Genomic DNA, 17993 nt, shown 5'->3' with positions numbered 1-17993 from the left:
GTCACCCAGAGAAGCCTTTGGATGCACAAGCAAGTGGTCCAGGCAGGAGATGCAGATCAGTTAAGTGGAGATGATGTGTAACATTTAAAAAATGAGATACTACAGCAAAGCATGGGCTGAGTAATTCCCCTGTTCTGGTCGTGGCACAGACACCTGAGCACTTTGTTCCCTTCAAGGTGTGTTTGGCTGGTCCCCAGGGCCATAAGACAGCCCACAGGGGCCAGGGTTGTCCCACACCACCACCGAGGCCCAGCTGAGATTTTGATGCTCTCATGGCACCAGCCCACAGGGGCTGTGACCCATCTCTGAAGACCACAGACTGCTGCATCCTGGAGGTCAACCAGATGGCTATTATGTAATGGCATTTGATAACAGAAAATATTGTTCTAGAGAACCAAGGATGAAGTCTGGTCTTCTTACTCCTGACTAGTCCAAGAGATATGTGTCATAGCAAAATCTTAAGAGCTTCAACTGTTGGAGGCACCAAGGAGGGGTAAGGAAGGAAGAAATGGAAAAGGGGTTTTTGATAGTTTATGTCCTAAAGAGGTTGAGAAAGGCACAGAAACACAAAAGGAGTCTTGAAATGAGCTGCACCAGTGAAACCTCTGGTGAAACAACAGATAAACAGTTTTATTTGTCTTAAGAAACCCACCTACCATTGGTGGGCACCTTAATCTTATCTATTAACTATTTATTGATGCTATTTATGTTCAGGTAATGGTTTGTGGCTTTCATCAGGTTTTGCCTGTGTTTTGCATCTGTTCTTAATTATCAGTAATCAGCTGATAGCTGTTGAAGAAGGTTGTGTCCATTTGTCCCTCTGAGCTGTAACTCCAAGCATAAACGAAGTGTGCAACGCAGGGAACTCCCACAGTCTCCCCCCTCCAGCAACACAGTGCTTCCCTGGTGCCAGCCAGACCCTGCGCAACCCTCACTATTTAATCTGGGCAGAGCTGGAGGCTGATCAAGAGTATAATATATAAGTGCTGAAAAACAAACATAAAACCAGCCATAAGGTTTCTGTAGGTCAAGAGCACTTGTGCATGAGGAAGCCACATCCTTCACCCCATGAGATTTTTTTCCCCAAGTGGCTCAAAATGACGTGAAGAATCTCTCCACCGAGTCCTGGAGACCCTTCTTCACCAAACAGCAATTGTGGGAGCAAATGCTGAAGGGTTCCAGGAGGTGTTTCTGACTCTCCACCCAGTACTCCACCTCAGGATGAAGTCAAGCTCGTCGAAAGCTTGATAGTTTTCTGGCCTTGCTTGAATTTAACACTTTTCCTCTTTTGAAGTTGCGGTGCTTTGGTCTTCAAGTGTGTTGACCACATGAGGCTGAGTGAATATCAAGTGCACCCGGAGCCCTGTGTACACAGCAGGTTCCCTGAGGCCAAGCAGACCCGGCAGCGCTTTTCACTTAAAATGGCTGAAATGTTTTGCAAAAAAAGTGATTGATTTCACTGGGCTTTTGTTCAAGAGTTGGGGAGCTCCTATGAGCCATGAGCAGTGGCCTAAAGGGGGCCTTGGATGACAGGGGGTGAGCAGGAATCGACCTCCAACAGAACAACGGCACAGACAATGAATATTTGCAGTTGTTTTTCATCTTTCTGGTCTTTTTACCTCCAGATCTGGCCTCTAAATATTTTCTATCCAACAAGAAGGAAATGCCAAAGTTATTTCTACTGAATTTCACTGATATTTAGTGGAATTAGAGGCCCCCCCATGGCCTCCTCCTGGAGAAATTAATCTGTTATGGCCTAGACAAGTGGTCTGTGCAGTGGGTGGGGAACTGGCTGACGGGTTGCACCCAAAGGGTGGTGGTAAATAGCTCTTTTTCAAAGTCGTGACCTGTCACAAGTGGGGTCACCCAGGGATTGATATTGGGTCCAGCATTATCCAACATCTTTATAAGTGATCTGGATAACGGCATCAAGTGTAGCCTGATGAAGTTTGCAGGTGACACCAAGTTGAGTGGGGAAGTAGACACTCTGGAAGGGAGAGCTGCTTCTCTTCGAGAAGTCATGGAGACCGGGGGATGTCTCAGAGGGCTGGAGGAAGGCAAGTGTTACCCTTACCTACAAGAAGAGCTCGAGGGAGGATCCGGGTAACTATAGGCCCATCAGCCTTACTTCAATCCCTGGGAAAGTTATGGAACGAATCCTCCTGGGGGCCATCACAAGTCAAATGAAGCACGTGACTGGGAAAAGCCAACATGGCTTCACTAAAGGCATTTCATGCTTGACAAACCTGGTGGCCTTCTATGACAAAGTGACTTGCCTGGTTGACATGGGGCGGGCAGTGGACATTGTCTACCTGGACTTCTCCAAGGCCTTTGATACAGTCCCCCACAGTCTCCTCCTGGAGAAATTAATGAGTTATGGCCTAGACAAGTGGTCTGTGCAGTGGGTGGGGAACTGGCTGACAGGCCGCACCCAAAGGGTGGTGGGAAATAGCTCCTTTTCCAAGTGGCAACCTGTCACTAGTGGAGTCCCCCAGGGATTGATATTGGGCCCAATGTTATTCGACATCTTTATAAGTGACCTGGATACCAGCATCAAGTGTAGCTTGATGAAGTTTGCAGATGACACCAAGTTGAGTGGGGAAGTAGACACTCCAGAAGGGAGAGCTGCTCTGCAGGGAGATCTGGATAGGCTGGAAGAGTGGGCCAGCAAGAACCTTATGAAGTTCAACAAGGAGAAGTGTAAGGTCATGCACCTGGGAAAACATAATCTGGGAGTGCAGCACAGACTGGGATCCGCCTGGCTGGAGAGCAGCTCTGTGGAAAGGGACCTGGGGGTCCTGGTGCACAGAAAGCTCAGCATGAGCGAACAGTAGCTGCTGCAGCCAAGAAGGCCAAGAGGGTGCTGGGTTGCATCAAAAAGGGCATCGCCAGCAGAGAGAAAGAAGTCATTATCCTGCTCTACTCAGTGCTTGTCAGGCCACACCTGGAGCACTGTGTGCAGTTCTGGTCCCCGCTGTACAAAAAGGATGTGGACAGGCTGGAAGGGGTCCAGAGAAGGACCACCAAGATGATCAAAGGACTGGGAAGCTGCCATATGAGGATAGGCTGGGAGAACTGGGTTTGTTCAGCCTTGAGAAAAGGAGGCTCAGAGGGGATCTCATCCCCATGTACCAGTACTGAAGGGGTAGCTACAAAGAAGAGGGAGACTCCCTTTTTACATGGAGTCCCATGGAGAGGACAAAGGGGAATGGACACAAGTTGCTCTTGGACACCAGAGGGAAATTTTTCACAGTGAGGACAGTCCAGTCTCCATTGGAATAATCTCCCCAGGGAAGGGGTTGACTCGGCCACGTTGGACACCTTCAAGAGTCATCTGGACAGGGTGCTGGGACATCTTGTCTGGGCTATGCTCTTACCTAGAGAGGTTGGACTAGATGGTCCCTGAGGTCCCTTCCAACCTGGGATTCTGGGATTCTGTGAATTTGTCTTTCAAGGCAAGAAACCTCCTGGAAGTTGTGGAGAGGTGTGTGGTGGGGCAGAACAGGGTTGGCAGGAAACAACAGAGCCAGTGTGAACAAAAAAGTAAAATCTGTCCAGGGAGACATGACATTTAGTGCATATTAACTGGTTTATTTTCATCTTAAAATGCACTTGGAGAAATGTCATAGCTACGATGGTCTGAGGATATCCAAGAGGAAAGATATTGCATGAGGCCAAGTGATGTAGTTGAAAAAATAAAATTAATTAAAAATTTAAAATTAATAAAATTTAAAATTAATACAAATATATTTAATAATGATAAATTAAATAAAATTAAATACAAAATAAACTTACCCTCCCCCCAGGCTTTCTTGCATGCAAACCCGTGTTCAGCTCTGAAAAAGCAGCAGCAAGCTTCAGGTGAAGCAGAGGCAGTGCACGGGATTGCACTTGGTGAGTCTGAGCAAAAGCTTTGGCTAAAACATAGAGCAAAAATATTTCACTGCCACCAGTCCCAGCTCTGGGGATAATCACTCCCTTTATGTAGGTACCTGTAGGGGACTGGGAAGACAGTGTGAATTCATTTGTCAGCTCTGCTGGTGCCAGATGTATAAAATAAAATAAAATAAAATAAAATAAGCTTAATTTCTCCAAATGACAATATCAGTGTCAATAATGAGCTTTGCTTAAATAATGCAACTTTGTTGAACAATAGAGATAATAACTAATAGACCGGTGACCTTGACCTCTCTCCGCCCCAGGGCCGGGCCCATGACTCCGCAGCAGCGGAGGTCCCGCAGAGCCACGCCTGCGTAAGGATCTGTGCAATCACGTGCATGTACGCCTATAGGCAGGCCCACACGCACATCCACTGTCCATCTGTCCATCCATCCCTCCCTCCATCCCTCCCTCCCTCCATCCCTCCCTCCATCCCTTCCTCCCTCCATCCCTCCATCCATCCCTCCCTCCATCCCACCCTCCATCCCTCCCTCCATCCCTCCCTCCCTCCATCCCTCCCTCCATCCATCCCTCCCTCCCTCCATCCCTCCCTCCATCCCTCCCTCCATCCCTCCCTCCATCCCTCCCTCCATCCATCCCTCCATCCCTCCCTCCATCCATCCCTCCATCCCTCCCTCCCTCCATCCATCCCTCCATCCCTCCCTCCCTCCCTCCATCCCTCCCTCCATCCCTCCATCCCTCCCTCCATCCATCCCTCCATCCATCCCTCCCTCCATCCCTCCCTCCCTCCATCCCTCCATCCATCCCTCCCTCCCTCCCTCCCTCCCTCCCTCCATCCCTCCCTCCCTCCATCCATCCATCCCTCCATCCCTCCCTCCATCCCTCCCTCCCTCCCTCCATCCCTCTCTCCATCCCTCCCTCCATCCATCCCTCCCTCCCTCCCTCCATCCCTCCATCCATCCCTCCCTCCATCCATCCCTCCCTCCCTCCATCCACCCATCCATCCATCCGTCCACCCATCCCTCTGTCCATCCATCCGTCTACCCATCCCTCTGTCCATCTGTCTATCCATCCGTCCATCCATCCATCCCTCTGTCCACCCCTCCCTCCGTCCGTCCCCTCAGGTGCAACGCCCCGAGCGGGCCCCGCCGCAGCTCCCGCCCCACGTCCCCGCGGCGGGGGCGTGTCCGGGGGCGTGCCCGGGGGCGTGCCCGTGGCGGGGGCGCGGCGGCGCGCGGCGGGCGCGCAGCGGCGCGGAGCGGGGCCGCGGGGCGGGGGCGCAGCATGAGGGCGCGCCCCCCGCCGGCCGCCCCAGCGCCCCCGCGCCATGGAGGGCTTCGCCGCCCGCGGGTACGGCACGGGCGGGGCGGACAGCCGGCCGCTCTTCGGGGAGACCTCGGCCAGGGTAAGGGCGGCGCGGCGCCGCGGGAGGGGGCCCCCAGAGCCCGCGGCGGGACCCCCCCAAACGCCCCGCACCCTCCAGACACCCCCCGACAAAATGCACCCAGCAAAGAGAATGCAGCAGCAAGGTCCCCCCTCCCCCAGCGCAACCCCTCCCGTAAGGAAGGACCTCCCTCCCCAGGGCCCCCCGGGCCCGAGGGGAGCAGCGGGCAGCCTGGCAACGGGGAGGAACCTGCTGAAATCCTGCGAAAATGGGGAAAACCCCCTAAAATTAGAGACCATAGCCCCAGCCACCCCTTTCCTCCCCCCCAACAGCGTCAAAAATCAGTAGAGCAACAAGAAAGCTGCACTCCAAAGGAAAAAATAGAGAAGGAGCCCCCCAAATTGCAAAAAACCCACCACCTTCAAATTGCCGGAATAGAAGAAAATCCAAAATAAAGCAACAATAAATCCCTTCTGACCAGTGCCCCAAACCAAAAATAATCCATCAAAACCACCCCAAACAACCCCCCCGCCAATTTTAAAAAAACCACCCACATCGGCAGAACAGTCCCTCAAAGCAAAAGCCCCTCCCCAAATAAAAAACTCCCCAAACATCCCCCTCGCCTCCCCCCACCCCAAGAAATAAACTTCCAAATAATCCTCCCCAAACCGCCTCCCTCTTCCCCAAGCCCCCGGGGGGAGCGGGGGCTCGGGGTGCAGAGAGACCCGGGGCCGGGGGGACCCTCTGGCGGGGCTTGGGTGCAGGCGGGGGGTCACCCCCCACCACAGAGAGCCCCATCTGGGTGTGTGTGGCCCTGCACCCCCATGCAGCCCCGGGCTGCGGCACCCTGAATTGCACCTCATCAATTTTGGGGGGGGGTGTCTTTGCTTTGCTGGGGGTGGGGGTGGGGAGCTGCTTTTGGTGCCCTTCCGGGGATTAATTTTGCTTTCCCTGAGGGGTGCGTGGCAGTGGCTGATGTGTGCCGTGCCGACTTTTCAGGTGTCAATCCTCCCGTAAGGTACTCAGCTCCCGGCGCTGCTGCGGGTCGGTGCTGCCTCGGGGGGCTGCGCTGGGGAGGGGGCTCCCCGGGGTGCTGCCCAGCAGCCAGATCCCTCAGGAATGGTGATAACGGGTGCTGCGCAGCCATTTCCAGTGGGGTGACGGCAGTTGGTGGCTTCGGGTTTGTCCCCCGTTAGAAGAGGTTACCCATCGCCCTGCTGTGGGTTTGGGGGAGTGCGGGCTGAAGCGGTGCCGAGTTATTCGTGAAAGTGTATAAAATGCATCATCCCTCCCCCCAGATACTTGGAAGTGCTGTTCAGATGATAATGTTTAATAAAAATATAAATAAGGTGATACCAGCCAAATTTTGGGGGGAAAACGAGAATGCTGTGGGATAGCAGGAGCACAGGCGGGACCTCCGGGAGGCTGAACTGAGGGGGGACGGGTCTTCCCCCCCAGCAGGTGCCAGCCCTGCAGCAGCGCCGGAGGCGAGGGGTCGCGATGGCTGGTCCTTGGCTGGGGATTTTGGGAAGCTTCCAGGGATGGGGACCAGGATGTGCCGTCGGAGCCAGGCAGCGATCCCGGCAGGCAAACCCCAAACTCGCCAGCCCAGGTCAAGCCTTCAACCCCTGACCTCCCATCTCTTTCTGGTTGCGGCTCCACTCGCAAAGGAGAGAGGTGAATAATAAACACGGGAAGCTAATTCCAGTTCCCAGGCTCAAACAGGGATCCAGCGTCCTGCACATCACCCCCTGCCCATCTCCTCCGGCCCCACGGGCTGTTTTTGAAACCCGTCTTACAGGACCGGCAGCGGCTGATGGCCTCGCACTGCCGTGCTGTGTCGGACCGACAAGGGATCGCTGTGCTGGCCTGGGCCGGTTTCCTCCCTGATTCACTGGGGTTGCTTAGAGACAGATGCTGGTGAGGTCCAGAGCTGGAAACGTTCAGTCTCAGAAATGGTGAAGCTGAACTTTGCCTTAAAATGGGAACAGGTCTGCGGGGAGGAGTGCATCTGCCTGTGCCCTGGCTCCGCTTTCGGGTCTCTGCAAGCGATGGCTGGTTCTGGCAAACCAGGACCTTCTGCTCGGGCTGGGCATGAGGCCACGGGGAGGGGCAGGGGCAGTGCTTGTGCCCCGGGAAACCCCGTGCCCAAATCAGTGGTCTTGGCATTTGGAGATGGATGTAGAGATGGGGATGCCCTGTTCTCACCTTCTTATGCTCTCCAGGTCTCCAGGCTGGTGGCTTTGGGGCTAAAGCCAGGCTGTGGGGACAAGGGAGCCAGGCAGCAGCAGCGGTCCCCTTCCCCTGCTGTGGTCCAGCTGCTCCCGCCAAGCTCGCTCTCCCGTGCTGGCTGCCGAGCAGGGGCTGGGGCAAGCTGGTACCGAAAAGGTCTCTGGTGGGAAGGGAGGGTGTAGCGCGATGGTGCTGATGAATGCCAAGCGCTGTGGATTCAGCTGTGGTTATGAGGGATGCAGCGCTGGCAGCGAGCAGGTACGAGATGATGCTCAAAGCAAAGGCACGAGCGGTAAGGTGATGGAGGAGACAGAGCATCACAGACGCAGGACTTCTTGGGAAAGAAGTTGAAAGTGGAAGCTGCTTGGGTTCCTCCGTGACAGGAGCATTTAAATGTAAGTGGGTGGGCGTTAATTGCTGTGGGTTGGAAGCAATAAAAAGAGAGACCGAGCCCCAAGATGGCAATGATGAGCTGCGGAGGGCCCAAGAGCATTTCCCCACGTCTTGAAGCAGGAGGGTGGCCAGCATGGTCCTGAGCACAGCTCTTCTCATGAGCAGCATATACTGTCCGCTGTGCCGTGGAGTTTAAAGTGCCACTAGGTTAAGGTATCCCCTGTGGCTGCAGTGGGCTGGTGTCTCACTGTGATTGCTCCTGACCATCTGGACTTGCTGATGTAAGGCATAAAAACGGCTTTTCCATCATGCCTGCAGAGATGCCACCAGGTACCCGCCCTCTGGGGGACCAGCCCATTCCCCCATCCTGGCCAAGCCGCTGCCAGGTCCTTGTTCCTCGTGGGCTCAGCGTGCAAGCCGCTCTCTTGGAGGATGCAAGGTGCTGAGCTGGAATGGAGCAAAGAGCAAAGCTGTCACTCTGTCAAAGCCCATGCTGTGGATGCACCCTCAGTCCTGCCTCGGTTTCCCTGTTGCTCAGAGTAACCCTGACTTTGATCCTGAAGGATCCTGGATTGTGCCCTCCTGCTTTGCGAGGACTTGATGCTTCCTGACCTCATCTCCCTTGCCCAGGGGCAGCTGGAGGCAGAACCTCTGCACCGCAGCAGCTCCCTGGGGCCAGCCCAGTGCCTCCAGCCCCTGCAACACCCACCCTGGAGTAGGGCGAGAGGGCAGAAACCCTCCTGTTTCAAAATGCAGGTTGTGCAGTGCTGAATCATGGAATGAATTGCCTGTCTGGCAAACAGCTTGCTCCGTGTCGGCTGCCGCTGGCTGAACGGGGATCCCCATCAGTGCATCACGTGCTGCTGGGCTGTATTAGAAATTAGTGACCATGCGTGAGCACCCAGAGCCGGCGCAGGTGACCTCCTCGGCCTGCATCCTCACTGTTTTGGTTTTGGTTTTTGTCTTCGTTTTTTGTCTTTTTACTCTAGCAGCTATCATAATACACAGTGATGCTGGAGAAAAATCCTCCCCGAATCAGCTGGAAACGCTGGCTGTGCCAGCTGGATGACATGGCTTGTGGGACACATGGTTCATCACAGCCCGTTTCTGCATCCCTGCTATCCACAGGTGTCTGCCAGGGCTGGGCTGCGGGCTCGGACACACCGTGGAGGTGAAAGGCTCCGTCATCCCCAATCCCTTTAGCCGTCTTGGCCTCTGCTTGTGTATTTTTAACCTTTTTGCTGCGCTAAGCTGCCCGGGGCTGAAGTGTCAGCGGGCACCGGGGAACACAGCCTCTTGCCGCTTTGCCAAGCCTGGGATTTCAGGATCAGTGGCTCTAATCCCCAGATCCTGAAATACCTTCTTCTGCCGGCGGCGCATTTGGAAAATTTTACCGACAGCAAGTTTAAGCACGGGAAGGGGATGCCCTGACCCGCAGGGACTGGCTGCCACGTGGCAAAGCCGCTTCGCTGCCAGCATCCGTACCCCATCCTGAACCCATGCCCATTGCTCAGTGGTGTGAGATCAGAGGCCCCCGTGCTGGGAGGACGCTCTCCCCAGAACCCTGTAAAACACAGATAGAAATGCTCCACCGTCACCGCTGAGTCCGACCCCCTCATTTTCTCCTGGCAGACCAGTCTCTGTCCTGGCAAAATATGTGAATTCTCCCCATGTTAAAACTGCCGCCCTCCAAGTCTTTAGTTAATTAGGAGAAACCTAATCATGGCTCAGTTTCTGGATGGTGTGTCCTGTCCATAGGTATGTGACCGTGTGTCCGTCCCACTGAGCCTCTCCCCAGAGAGCTGGCTGTGACTGCGCATTCACCAGGTTATCAGTACGGGATGGCAACCCACTGCTGCTCTGCAGCCGGCTCCTTGGCTTTCCCTCCCCTTTCTCTGCTGTTTGAAACTTATTTCCCCATGGCACAGAGGGAGGAGGGACCCAACTGTTCACCTCTTGCCACCCCTTTTGTCCCTGGGGAGCTGAGCCTGAATGCAAACTCTGTGCCCCTCCAGAAAACCGCCTTGGTGGGCTCAGCCGGGTCTGCAGGGTGAGGGCAGAGCAAAACCACCGCCCTCTCCTGATGCCAGAGTTGCTTCTGGGGGTAAGGACCGCTCTGCATACTGTCTAGCTTAAAGGTAGTTTTGCATTTTTTAATTGATTTATTTCAGCTTAGGTTGAGGAGCCCAGCTGAGCTGTCATGGTATGCTCTCGTGGAGGTAGCGTGCTTCCATTTTGCCCTCTGTTGTTTGCCTGGAGTTACTTCTCTTAGCCCATTTTTGGGGTTGGTGGCGGGTACCTCTGGGTGCAGCAGCCCAGAGGCTGCTGTTGTATCACCAACACCACGTGCGGAAACGCCGGTGAGGAGAAGGGGTTTGTGCCTGGCTGGCGAGGACCTCACGCAGGGGGTGTTGGTGATGATTTCCTGCAGAGGTGGGTCACTTCCCACTGCTGCAGCCACCGCTGCGCCCTCAGGGCTTGGGGCCTCTGAGCTGGAGGAGCATGAACGGTCTGGTTTCACATCGAGGAGCTGGGGACTAATAGAAGAGGTTTTAAAGAGTCTACTTGCTGCAGTCCTTTCCCTTGCAGATGAACACGACCAGGGCACAGCATCTGCCTGTCACCGAAGGGCAAGCTCAGGCGCCCGAGCTCCACTGAGCCTTAGGTCGGGGCTGCTGCTCCCCTGCAAGAGCGTGCTTTGCTCTCTGCTTCCTCCTCTGCTCTCTGCTCTCCTGCCCCGCTGCTGCCATGCACTAATTCTTCATGACCTGGGGCTTCTCCCTCTACAAATCATCTTACAAAATGTAATGCTAGGAGGGAAGAAGGGTGCAGGATGGGGTGGAGGGAAACCTGGGTTGCCCTGCCTGCTGGCTGGGATGTCTTGGGCAAGATGCTTTCACCACTCGAAGTTTCGTCTCACTTTCCTTTAACTGTACCTATTTAATGACTCCCAGTATAATTAATTGATGCTCTGGGATTTTTCTCTCTGCACATCTTTCCTGCTGTAGCTGTTCTTCTAGCATTTTATTTGGGGAGCCAGCTGTCTGGGGTGTTACACCTGACTGCATGCAACCCAGTCCGACTTTGGCGATAGATGTTTATATTCAGAGCAGCCCAAGGAAGACAGGGAGGAGGCAGGTATCCCGCCAGGGATGGGAACGGTCTCCTTTTGCGTCAAGTCATTGCCAACTCCAGCGAGTGTGTCAGTATGGGGTCCTGCCCTGGGCGCCCCCGAGCCCCCAGTCGAGCAGCCCAGTGTCGCTGCCGGTCCCTGCCCTGACGCCATCTGGGGTGGGATCGCGATGCTGACACCTCTTCCCAGGGGCAAAAAGGTTGTCTCCTCCCAGCCGCATGTTTTATACTGATGGGGAGCAGCAGAAAGAAGCGCGGGGGGATATCTGTCCGTCCAAGCAGGGCCATCCTGAGCCATGTTCAGGTCTGCTGGTGTTAGGGGGGAATGTTTGGGGTGCGGGATGCCCTCCACCTCCTTGCCAGCAGCCCACAAATTCCCACCTAAGACGCTATCAAGCTATTCATTCTGAGGCACTGAGGCTAAAATAAACTTCTGACAACCTCTGTCAGTGCATGCCCACTTTTTAAAAATTTTTAAACAGGATTTGCACAACTGTCACCGATTCGGACCTAGCGAAGAAGCCAGTTGCAAATGAGCAAAACTGTTGCACAAGGACCTGGCCAGTACAACCTCCCTGAGGTCCATGGAGTTGGAGGAAGGGAAACCTTCCTGTGTGGCAGAGCTGACCAGGGAGCCTCGACGGTGCTGCTGGGTGTGCTGGGGATAACGGGGTCCTGGCTGCTGCGGGCTCTCGGTGTTGTTGGTTACTGGCCTGTTTTATGTGGGGTTTTTTGTTTTTTTTTTTGGCAAGGCGTGTAACTGTCCTCTCCTTTCTTCAGGACAGAGTCATCAATCTAGTTGTTGGCGGCTTAACATCCTTGCTGCTTGTAGTAAGTATCCCCCGTCCCATCCCATGTTTCGTGCCTCCCTGTGGTGACGGGGTGAAAAACAGAGTTCCTCCCCAAAATGGGTGGCGATGCTTTACTGACCAAACAGGCTGTGGTTTGGGGCCCAGGTAGTCACTTTGGGGCATGACTGTCTTTGGAAACTTCAGCAACAGGAGGAGAATACCTTTCTTCGAGCCATGTTTTAAGATCTGGCTGTGCAGTAAAAAGCCCCAAGTCCACAGGCAGATATCTCCTGGCTGAATGGGAGGCTGGGCGCGATGACGAAGTGCTTATGACTCAGGAGAACGTGTTTGCTTCTCTTTATTTCCTTCTATTTATGATTTATTTCCCCCTATTTATGGCTTTTAAGAGTTTTTCCAAAGTTTGTCACCTTGTCTTGAGCTATGCTTTCCCCAAGCTTTAAAGACAAAGCCAGTGCCATCGGGACTGGGGAGCACCAGTTCTGCGGCGCGTGGTGGCAGCATCGTTTGCGAGGCGAGGTGCAGGAGGCGGCAGGGCGAGGCAAGGCGCCAGCTGCTGGGAAGCTGGGCTGAAGGGATGCTCCTACGCAGGCGGCATGTACCCCCGTGCCTGCTGGCTTTCTGGGTGCTGGGAGGATGGTTTCCAGCAGCAAGCCAGAGTAGAAAAGCTTTCATCATTTTTATTTTTTACACTCCTGTAAGTCTGCAGTTGCATCAAAGCGATTTTTCTCCAGAATTTTGCGTTTCCCTGCTCATGGGGTGGGAGTTACAGAGCAGGGAGCGGGGTGCAGCCCTGGGTGCGAGCAGTACGCCAGCCGTCGGGGCAACCCTCCTTGTCGCAGCTCTGACAGCAGGTGAGAGCAAAGCCTTCATCTTTGTTTTCCTCCATACAGGTCACTCTAATCAGTGCTTTTGTCTTCCCGCAACTACCTCCAAAACCTGTGAATATATTTTTTGCTTTCTGCATCTCCTTGTGTTGCATTTCTGCTGGCATACTTGTAAGTACCACCACATTTGCCATGCAAGCTTTTGAGTCTATGACTGAGGATGAAAGCTGAATAAAATCTGCTTTATGTGGTGCCACCTTCTTTTTTACACTCCTAGAAAAGCTTTCCTGCCTCCATAAAGCAAGTTGACAATGAAAGAGTGGTAAGCAGTTTCATGTTAATGGCCAACTTCTGTAGGCCAGCTGCGATGCAAGACACGTCACCTCTGTGACAATGCCACCTGTAGCTGCCAGGGGGCACAAAGTAGGGAATGGGAGAGCAGAGCAGTTAGACGGGAATGCAGGGATGGGCTGTGCTGCAGAAGACTAGGAGCAGAGCAAAACACTTGAACTCAGAGCAGTGGGGCCAGCCGAGCACTTGCAGGAGTCAGTGAGCTTTCAGGCACAGGGGATGAGTTATGGTGGCAGGTAGATACAGCAGGCGGCATTTCATCGGGGTTTAGCAGAGGTTCCTCTGCTCAACAGTTGTGGTGTCCCAAGTGTTGGCAGAGGGAACTGGCAGGTCAGAGTTCATAGCATGGTTTGGGTGGAAGGGACCTTCAAGATGACCTAGCCCAACCCCCCTGCCATAGCCAGGGACGTCAGTGGCTCCTTCCTCTGCTGTGGCTTTTCATGCTTGGAGCACTCTCCTTCCTCCAGCTCTGACCTGGGACGGTCGCAGCGCTGAGCTCCTGCCCCTCGCTGCTGGGTAGGCTGGGAAGGTGCTCTGCGTTGCCTGATTAGTGGCAGTTGCTGGTGCCGTGGCTGGTAGCCATGACTCTGCCCAAGAGAGATTGTGTATTGCAGAACCTGACGTTTGCCCTCATCGACTGGAGCGTAGCCAGTTTTGAGTGTTTAAAAAAACCCCAACTCACCCACCCTCTTCAACAAAGCTGATAAGACAGCCTATGTCTTCAGAGCTAACCTGGCACCCTGGTTTCACAAACGGCCTTGTTCTGGGGAGAAACACCTTGCCAAATTCTTGTTTGTGTGTTCCACAAGCATGCTAAGAAAACATAGGTGGTATTTCTTAATTGTTAAGCAAACTCACTGGGCTCTACACCGAGTCTCCTCTAGTCAGATGAAGCTGGGTTGTTCTACAGAACAAAAAACAAACAAAGCCAACTTGTAGAAGTTACCAGTTCAGTTACTGTAGAAAGTTTCCTCAGAGGCACCTGGCATTTTTAAATAATGCAAGTTCCTTCTCTCTTCTAGATCTACTGGTATCGACAAGGAGACCTGGAACCTAAATTTAGGAACCTAATTTACTATATTTTATTTTCTATCGTCATGTTATGTATATGTGCCAACCTGTACTTCCATGAAGTGGGTAAATGATGGACATTGGGAATACCCAGCAACGATGCTCCTGTGTCAGACTGCTTTCAGCTCAGCCCGAGACAGTGAAGTGAGGACAATCAGCCTGAGAGGAAAGGAGTGGGTTGTGCGAGGATAAATCAGTACATGATTTTCATGTAAATGTATATGTAATGTCCCTCTTGTTGGGGAGAATTATTGCCATAAGACGTGACATTCTGCTTTTTTTTGAAGAGCTACTGTTGCACTTAATGAACATCCCAGTTGTACTGATGTTTCAGAATGGCACAAGCTTTTTCATTTTGGAAAAATCTGCATTTTTTATTACTGTACAAATAAACTGCAGCATTGCAAGGATCTGTAGCAGTATAAATAAATGGCATCTTACAGTTACGTAAGACAAATACTCTTTATTTCGTTTAAACTGAATATACAATTATTTCTGTTCCCTAGGCAACCATTTGAAACTACAACTTATTTTTCACATTAACAAAACCACAGACTGAAAAAGACCAACTCTTGATTATGAAGAGCTAATTACAGAAATAAATAAAATAATTTATACATGAGTCTTCAGTTTCTATAGCTTCTTCTCTCGCTCTCTAGGTAACAGACTGCTGCTCAGCCTAGTGTCTGTTTCAAACCCTTGAACGTAGGAATTAGTTGGCTTCCTTTGCCTCGGGGTCCTATGCCCACTTCTCACAGAGCTGTTTCTCCAGGACTGCCACCTCGACACCACCCCCCCCATCTACTGACTTGCTGCATAAATCACCTCTGGAGAGGTGGCTGGTAGTGTCATGTAAACAGCAAGAGAAAAATGTTCCAGCCTACTCACAACAATCTTCAAAGAAGTTACAAGCTGTGGAGGGAGGCTGGTGGGTCTCAGCAGCTTCCCTTTCTCATAGCCCTTCCCTTTTTATTCAGCTTGCTGTAGTGATGAAGGAAAAGAAAAAAAAGAAATAAAAAGATATTCCACAAGTGATCCTTCTGAGCTCTGTCCATTGCCAGCAATGGACTCCTCAGGAACAAGCAGACCAGGCAAGTCCCATAAGCATCAGTGTCTTCTTCCTATGCTGTAGACGTACTAACAAGCCAGATGAGATGGGAATACAGACCATTTCTTCATGATACTGCCCATGCTCCCTGAAGTCTTTGATGGAATACATTTCTTCCTGAAACGTAACAGTCTCTTACTCCATGTATTACAAGAGTCAGTAAGTGCAGAAATCCTCACCCATTCTTCATGAAACATGTGCAAACAAATTCTTGCTGCGGCACTAACAGGCTACAGTCCACTATCCTCGACTTCTGTCCAGTTTTCCAGATACGCAGTTCAGCACACCAGTAACAACAAGTCAATCAGAATTGACCACGTGGATCCTAGCAGTGAGCACTGCAACAGAGGCTCTTTACAACACTGAAACACCTCGGCTGAGATGTAATACATCAGGCTTCGGCTGGGTGCTCTGTAATCCTTTATATATGAGGTAAATAGCCCGAGCAGAGAAAGTGCACTGTAGTCATTTCAAACTGGAAGTTTCTGTTTAAAGACACGGACTGACTGCTTTCTTTGGAAATGTGGCCAGGGCTGTAACTAATTTCACAATGCAAGCATGGTCAATAGAAAATGGACAAAATTACTGCCTCTCAGTGACAGCTCACCAGATCTTCGACATCCTTTGAATCTTCTGAATCAGGACTGCCCAATGATGAGCCAATAATGTGCGACCCATCTCCGTGATGCTGTAGGATAGGATCTGTCAAGAGATGTAGTACATTAGAGCTATTATTTACTGTGCCATTATAACGAGGTAAAAAATACACACTTAGGAGATGGAAAATGCAGCCTGGAATTTTAACCAATTTTAAGCAATGTTCCTCAAACTCTGGGCAGTTCTCAATTTCTAGTTTCAAGGTAAGCTATGGCTAACATGGATGCAATCTGTGTGACTCACATTTGGATTCATCAGGTGTTACTGTATCAGGCCTAGTGCTGACCCTCTGATGGCTTTGCAAGGAGATCCTTCCTCTGGAGAGGAGTATTTCCTAGGTGCAGCAGTAGGAGAACATATCTGTGCTCCTTCCAAGTCTGAGATGACTCTTGGCATTGGGAAGCATGGCACAAGCTAGCAAGCCCTTCCATGTGAGTGCTGTGCAAACACCCCCTACCCCCAAATAGCACAGCCCCTCACCATGAGAGGCATCAAGTGCACTTCTGATGCCTCTGGTCTTCTCTCAAATGGGAAACAAATTTCATTCAAGCACCAGGCATGAAGAAACACACACTAAGGGACGAGTTACTTATTAGCCTACATGTACTAATTCAAGGCTCAAGGGTGATAGAAACAGCTCAGCAAGTGACGGAGCAGCTGCTGTTCTAATGCTTTTCCTATGAGGTTAAGTGGGACTTTCTTCCACTTCTACTGACACCAGCTGGGTAACCAACTTGCTTAAAGTTTCAGAGCGATGAAATGGAAAATTATTTAAGAGAAAGCAAGGATCTATGAAGTGTTGCTTAGAGGAACTCAAAAGTGCCATACTACTTTAAGGAATCCTAGCTCCAGTGTCAGTGCAGGGACTGTTGTACCTGTTAGAGTTGTCAGGGGCAAGACTGATTCGCTGTCTATGTCATCCGTTGCCTGGATAAAACCGTGGGAAGAAGGAACAATAAGCACAGTCTCATCATCTATTGTAGGCTGATCAACTTGTTCTTCTATCGTTGGAGAACCCAGGTCCTACACAACACAGAACAACAGGATGTGAGCGTGTACTCTTGGTACCGTAAAAAGAAAAACCTGCTTTGCTCAGCCATACCCCATAGTAAGCAACAGACTCCCTGGATGAATTTTATCTCATTAAATTGCAATGTCATCATCTGAACTAGTTTACTTCAGCATTTATAGGGCATGTTTCATCCTAATGTGGGCATCTAAAAACAAGATGAGAAGAATTCTACTCAGTAAGCAGTATGAGAGCAGGGGAAGAGGAAAGGAGACACTGCAAGGTGGTGATAAAATGTTCTCTTTTAAGTCAAACTTTTTGTCTATAAACAGGAACAATTAAGCTTTTCCGCTACTTGCTGTCTAGGTGTTCTGAGATACTGAAGCAATACCTCTGTAGTACTTAACAGCTCCACAAACACATTAGCTTTACCTGAACTTCATACGTAGTTTCACAACTTCTGTGTCAAGTTTTAACTATGGAACACAGAGCTCAAAAGACCCATTTTAATTGCTGTGCCTCACTTGCCCTGTCACTTGCTGACTGTAGGCTGGCTCCAACCTTTTTTAGATGAACCTCAATATATAAAAAAAAGTCGGCAACACAATGATGCCTTCCAGGTACAAGCTGTCAGTACCCCTGCTCTATTCCAGTCCTAGTAACAGCTGCTGCTGCTGCATCTTCCCTGGCTCTTGCAGTACTGGAATGGCAGAAATACCTCTGGCTTACTCAGCGTCACAGCACACTCCAGCGGACTCCTGATTCTGCAAACGCAGTGAAAAGACATCCTAGATAGTACTGCCAGAATAAGCAGAGATATTTGGATTCCAGTTTTTGTGTGTAACACATGTAAGGTTTATTCAAGCTTATTCAGGAATCACTGATGCAGAACGCTATCAAATGTTGCTGGCAGAATGGAAGGTACCTGGATTTACCACTGTTTTCAGAGGGAGCAGGAAATGTTTGGGAGAGGTTACAGCCCTCTCTGTTCAAGAAAATCCTGAAGTTCCTCCATTTAGTTTTAGCAAAACTTACTTTCCTACATAGTTTCACAATGTTTTTGCAAAGGCAGCTGCCTGAAAACCCCATCCCTGGTGCTGCTGCTGCTGAGTTGACTACC

General features: G+C 51.5%; 2 protein-coding genes across 4 annotated transcripts in view; one reads left to right on the top strand and one right to left on the bottom strand.

Moving 5' to 3' along the window:
* The first annotated feature begins 5144 nt into the window (after positions 1–5144).
* On the top strand, positions 5145–14545 carry TMEM243 (transmembrane protein 243). The gene is made up of 4 exons (XM_075081529.1): positions 5145–5305; positions 11822–11872; positions 12744–12848; positions 14051–14545. Exons 1-4 carry the CDS (start codon positions 5228–5230, stop codon positions 14171–14173), a joined length of 357 nt encoding a protein of 118 aa, XP_074937630.1. The 5' UTR covers positions 5145–5227; the 3' UTR covers positions 14174–14545.
* A 2-nt stretch (positions 14546–14547) lies between these two features.
* DMTF1 (cyclin D binding myb like transcription factor 1) overlaps positions 14548–17993 on the bottom strand; it is a 29821-nt gene continuing 26375 nt past the window's right edge. For all 3 annotated transcript variants that reach the window (XM_075081528.1, XM_075081527.1, XM_075081526.1), the window contains 2 exons: positions 16740–16887; positions 14548–15909 (listed from right to left, as the gene is read on the bottom strand). In XM_075081528.1, coding sequence (XP_074937629.1) covers positions 15800–15909; positions 16740–16887 — 258 coding nt within the window. In that variant the 3' untranslated portion in view covers positions 14548–15799. The remainder of the gene's footprint in view (positions 15910–16739; positions 16888–17993) is intronic.

The sequence above is a fragment of the Phalacrocorax aristotelis genome, chromosome 1 (genome assembly GCF_949628215.1).
Source record: "Phalacrocorax aristotelis chromosome 1, bGulAri2.1, whole genome shotgun sequence".
Taxonomy (NCBI): domain Eukaryota; kingdom Metazoa; phylum Chordata; class Aves; order Suliformes; family Phalacrocoracidae; genus Phalacrocorax; species Phalacrocorax aristotelis.
Note: the sequence above shows the minus strand (reverse complement) of the source record. Positions and strands in the feature narration are given on the sequence as shown.

Coding starts and splice junctions, on each gene's coding strand:
- TMEM243 (XM_075081529.1), top strand. CDS start 5,228: ATGGAGGGCTTCGCCGCCCGCGGGTACGGCACGGGCGGGGCGGACAGC. Junction 5,306..11,821: donor TCGGGGAGACCTCGGCCAGG/GTAAGGGCGGCG, acceptor TCCTTTCTTCAG/GACAGAGTCATCAATCTAGT. Junction 12,849..14,050: donor GCATTTCTGCTGGCATACTT/GTAAGTACCACC, acceptor TCTCTCTTCTAG/ATCTACTGGTATCGACAAGG.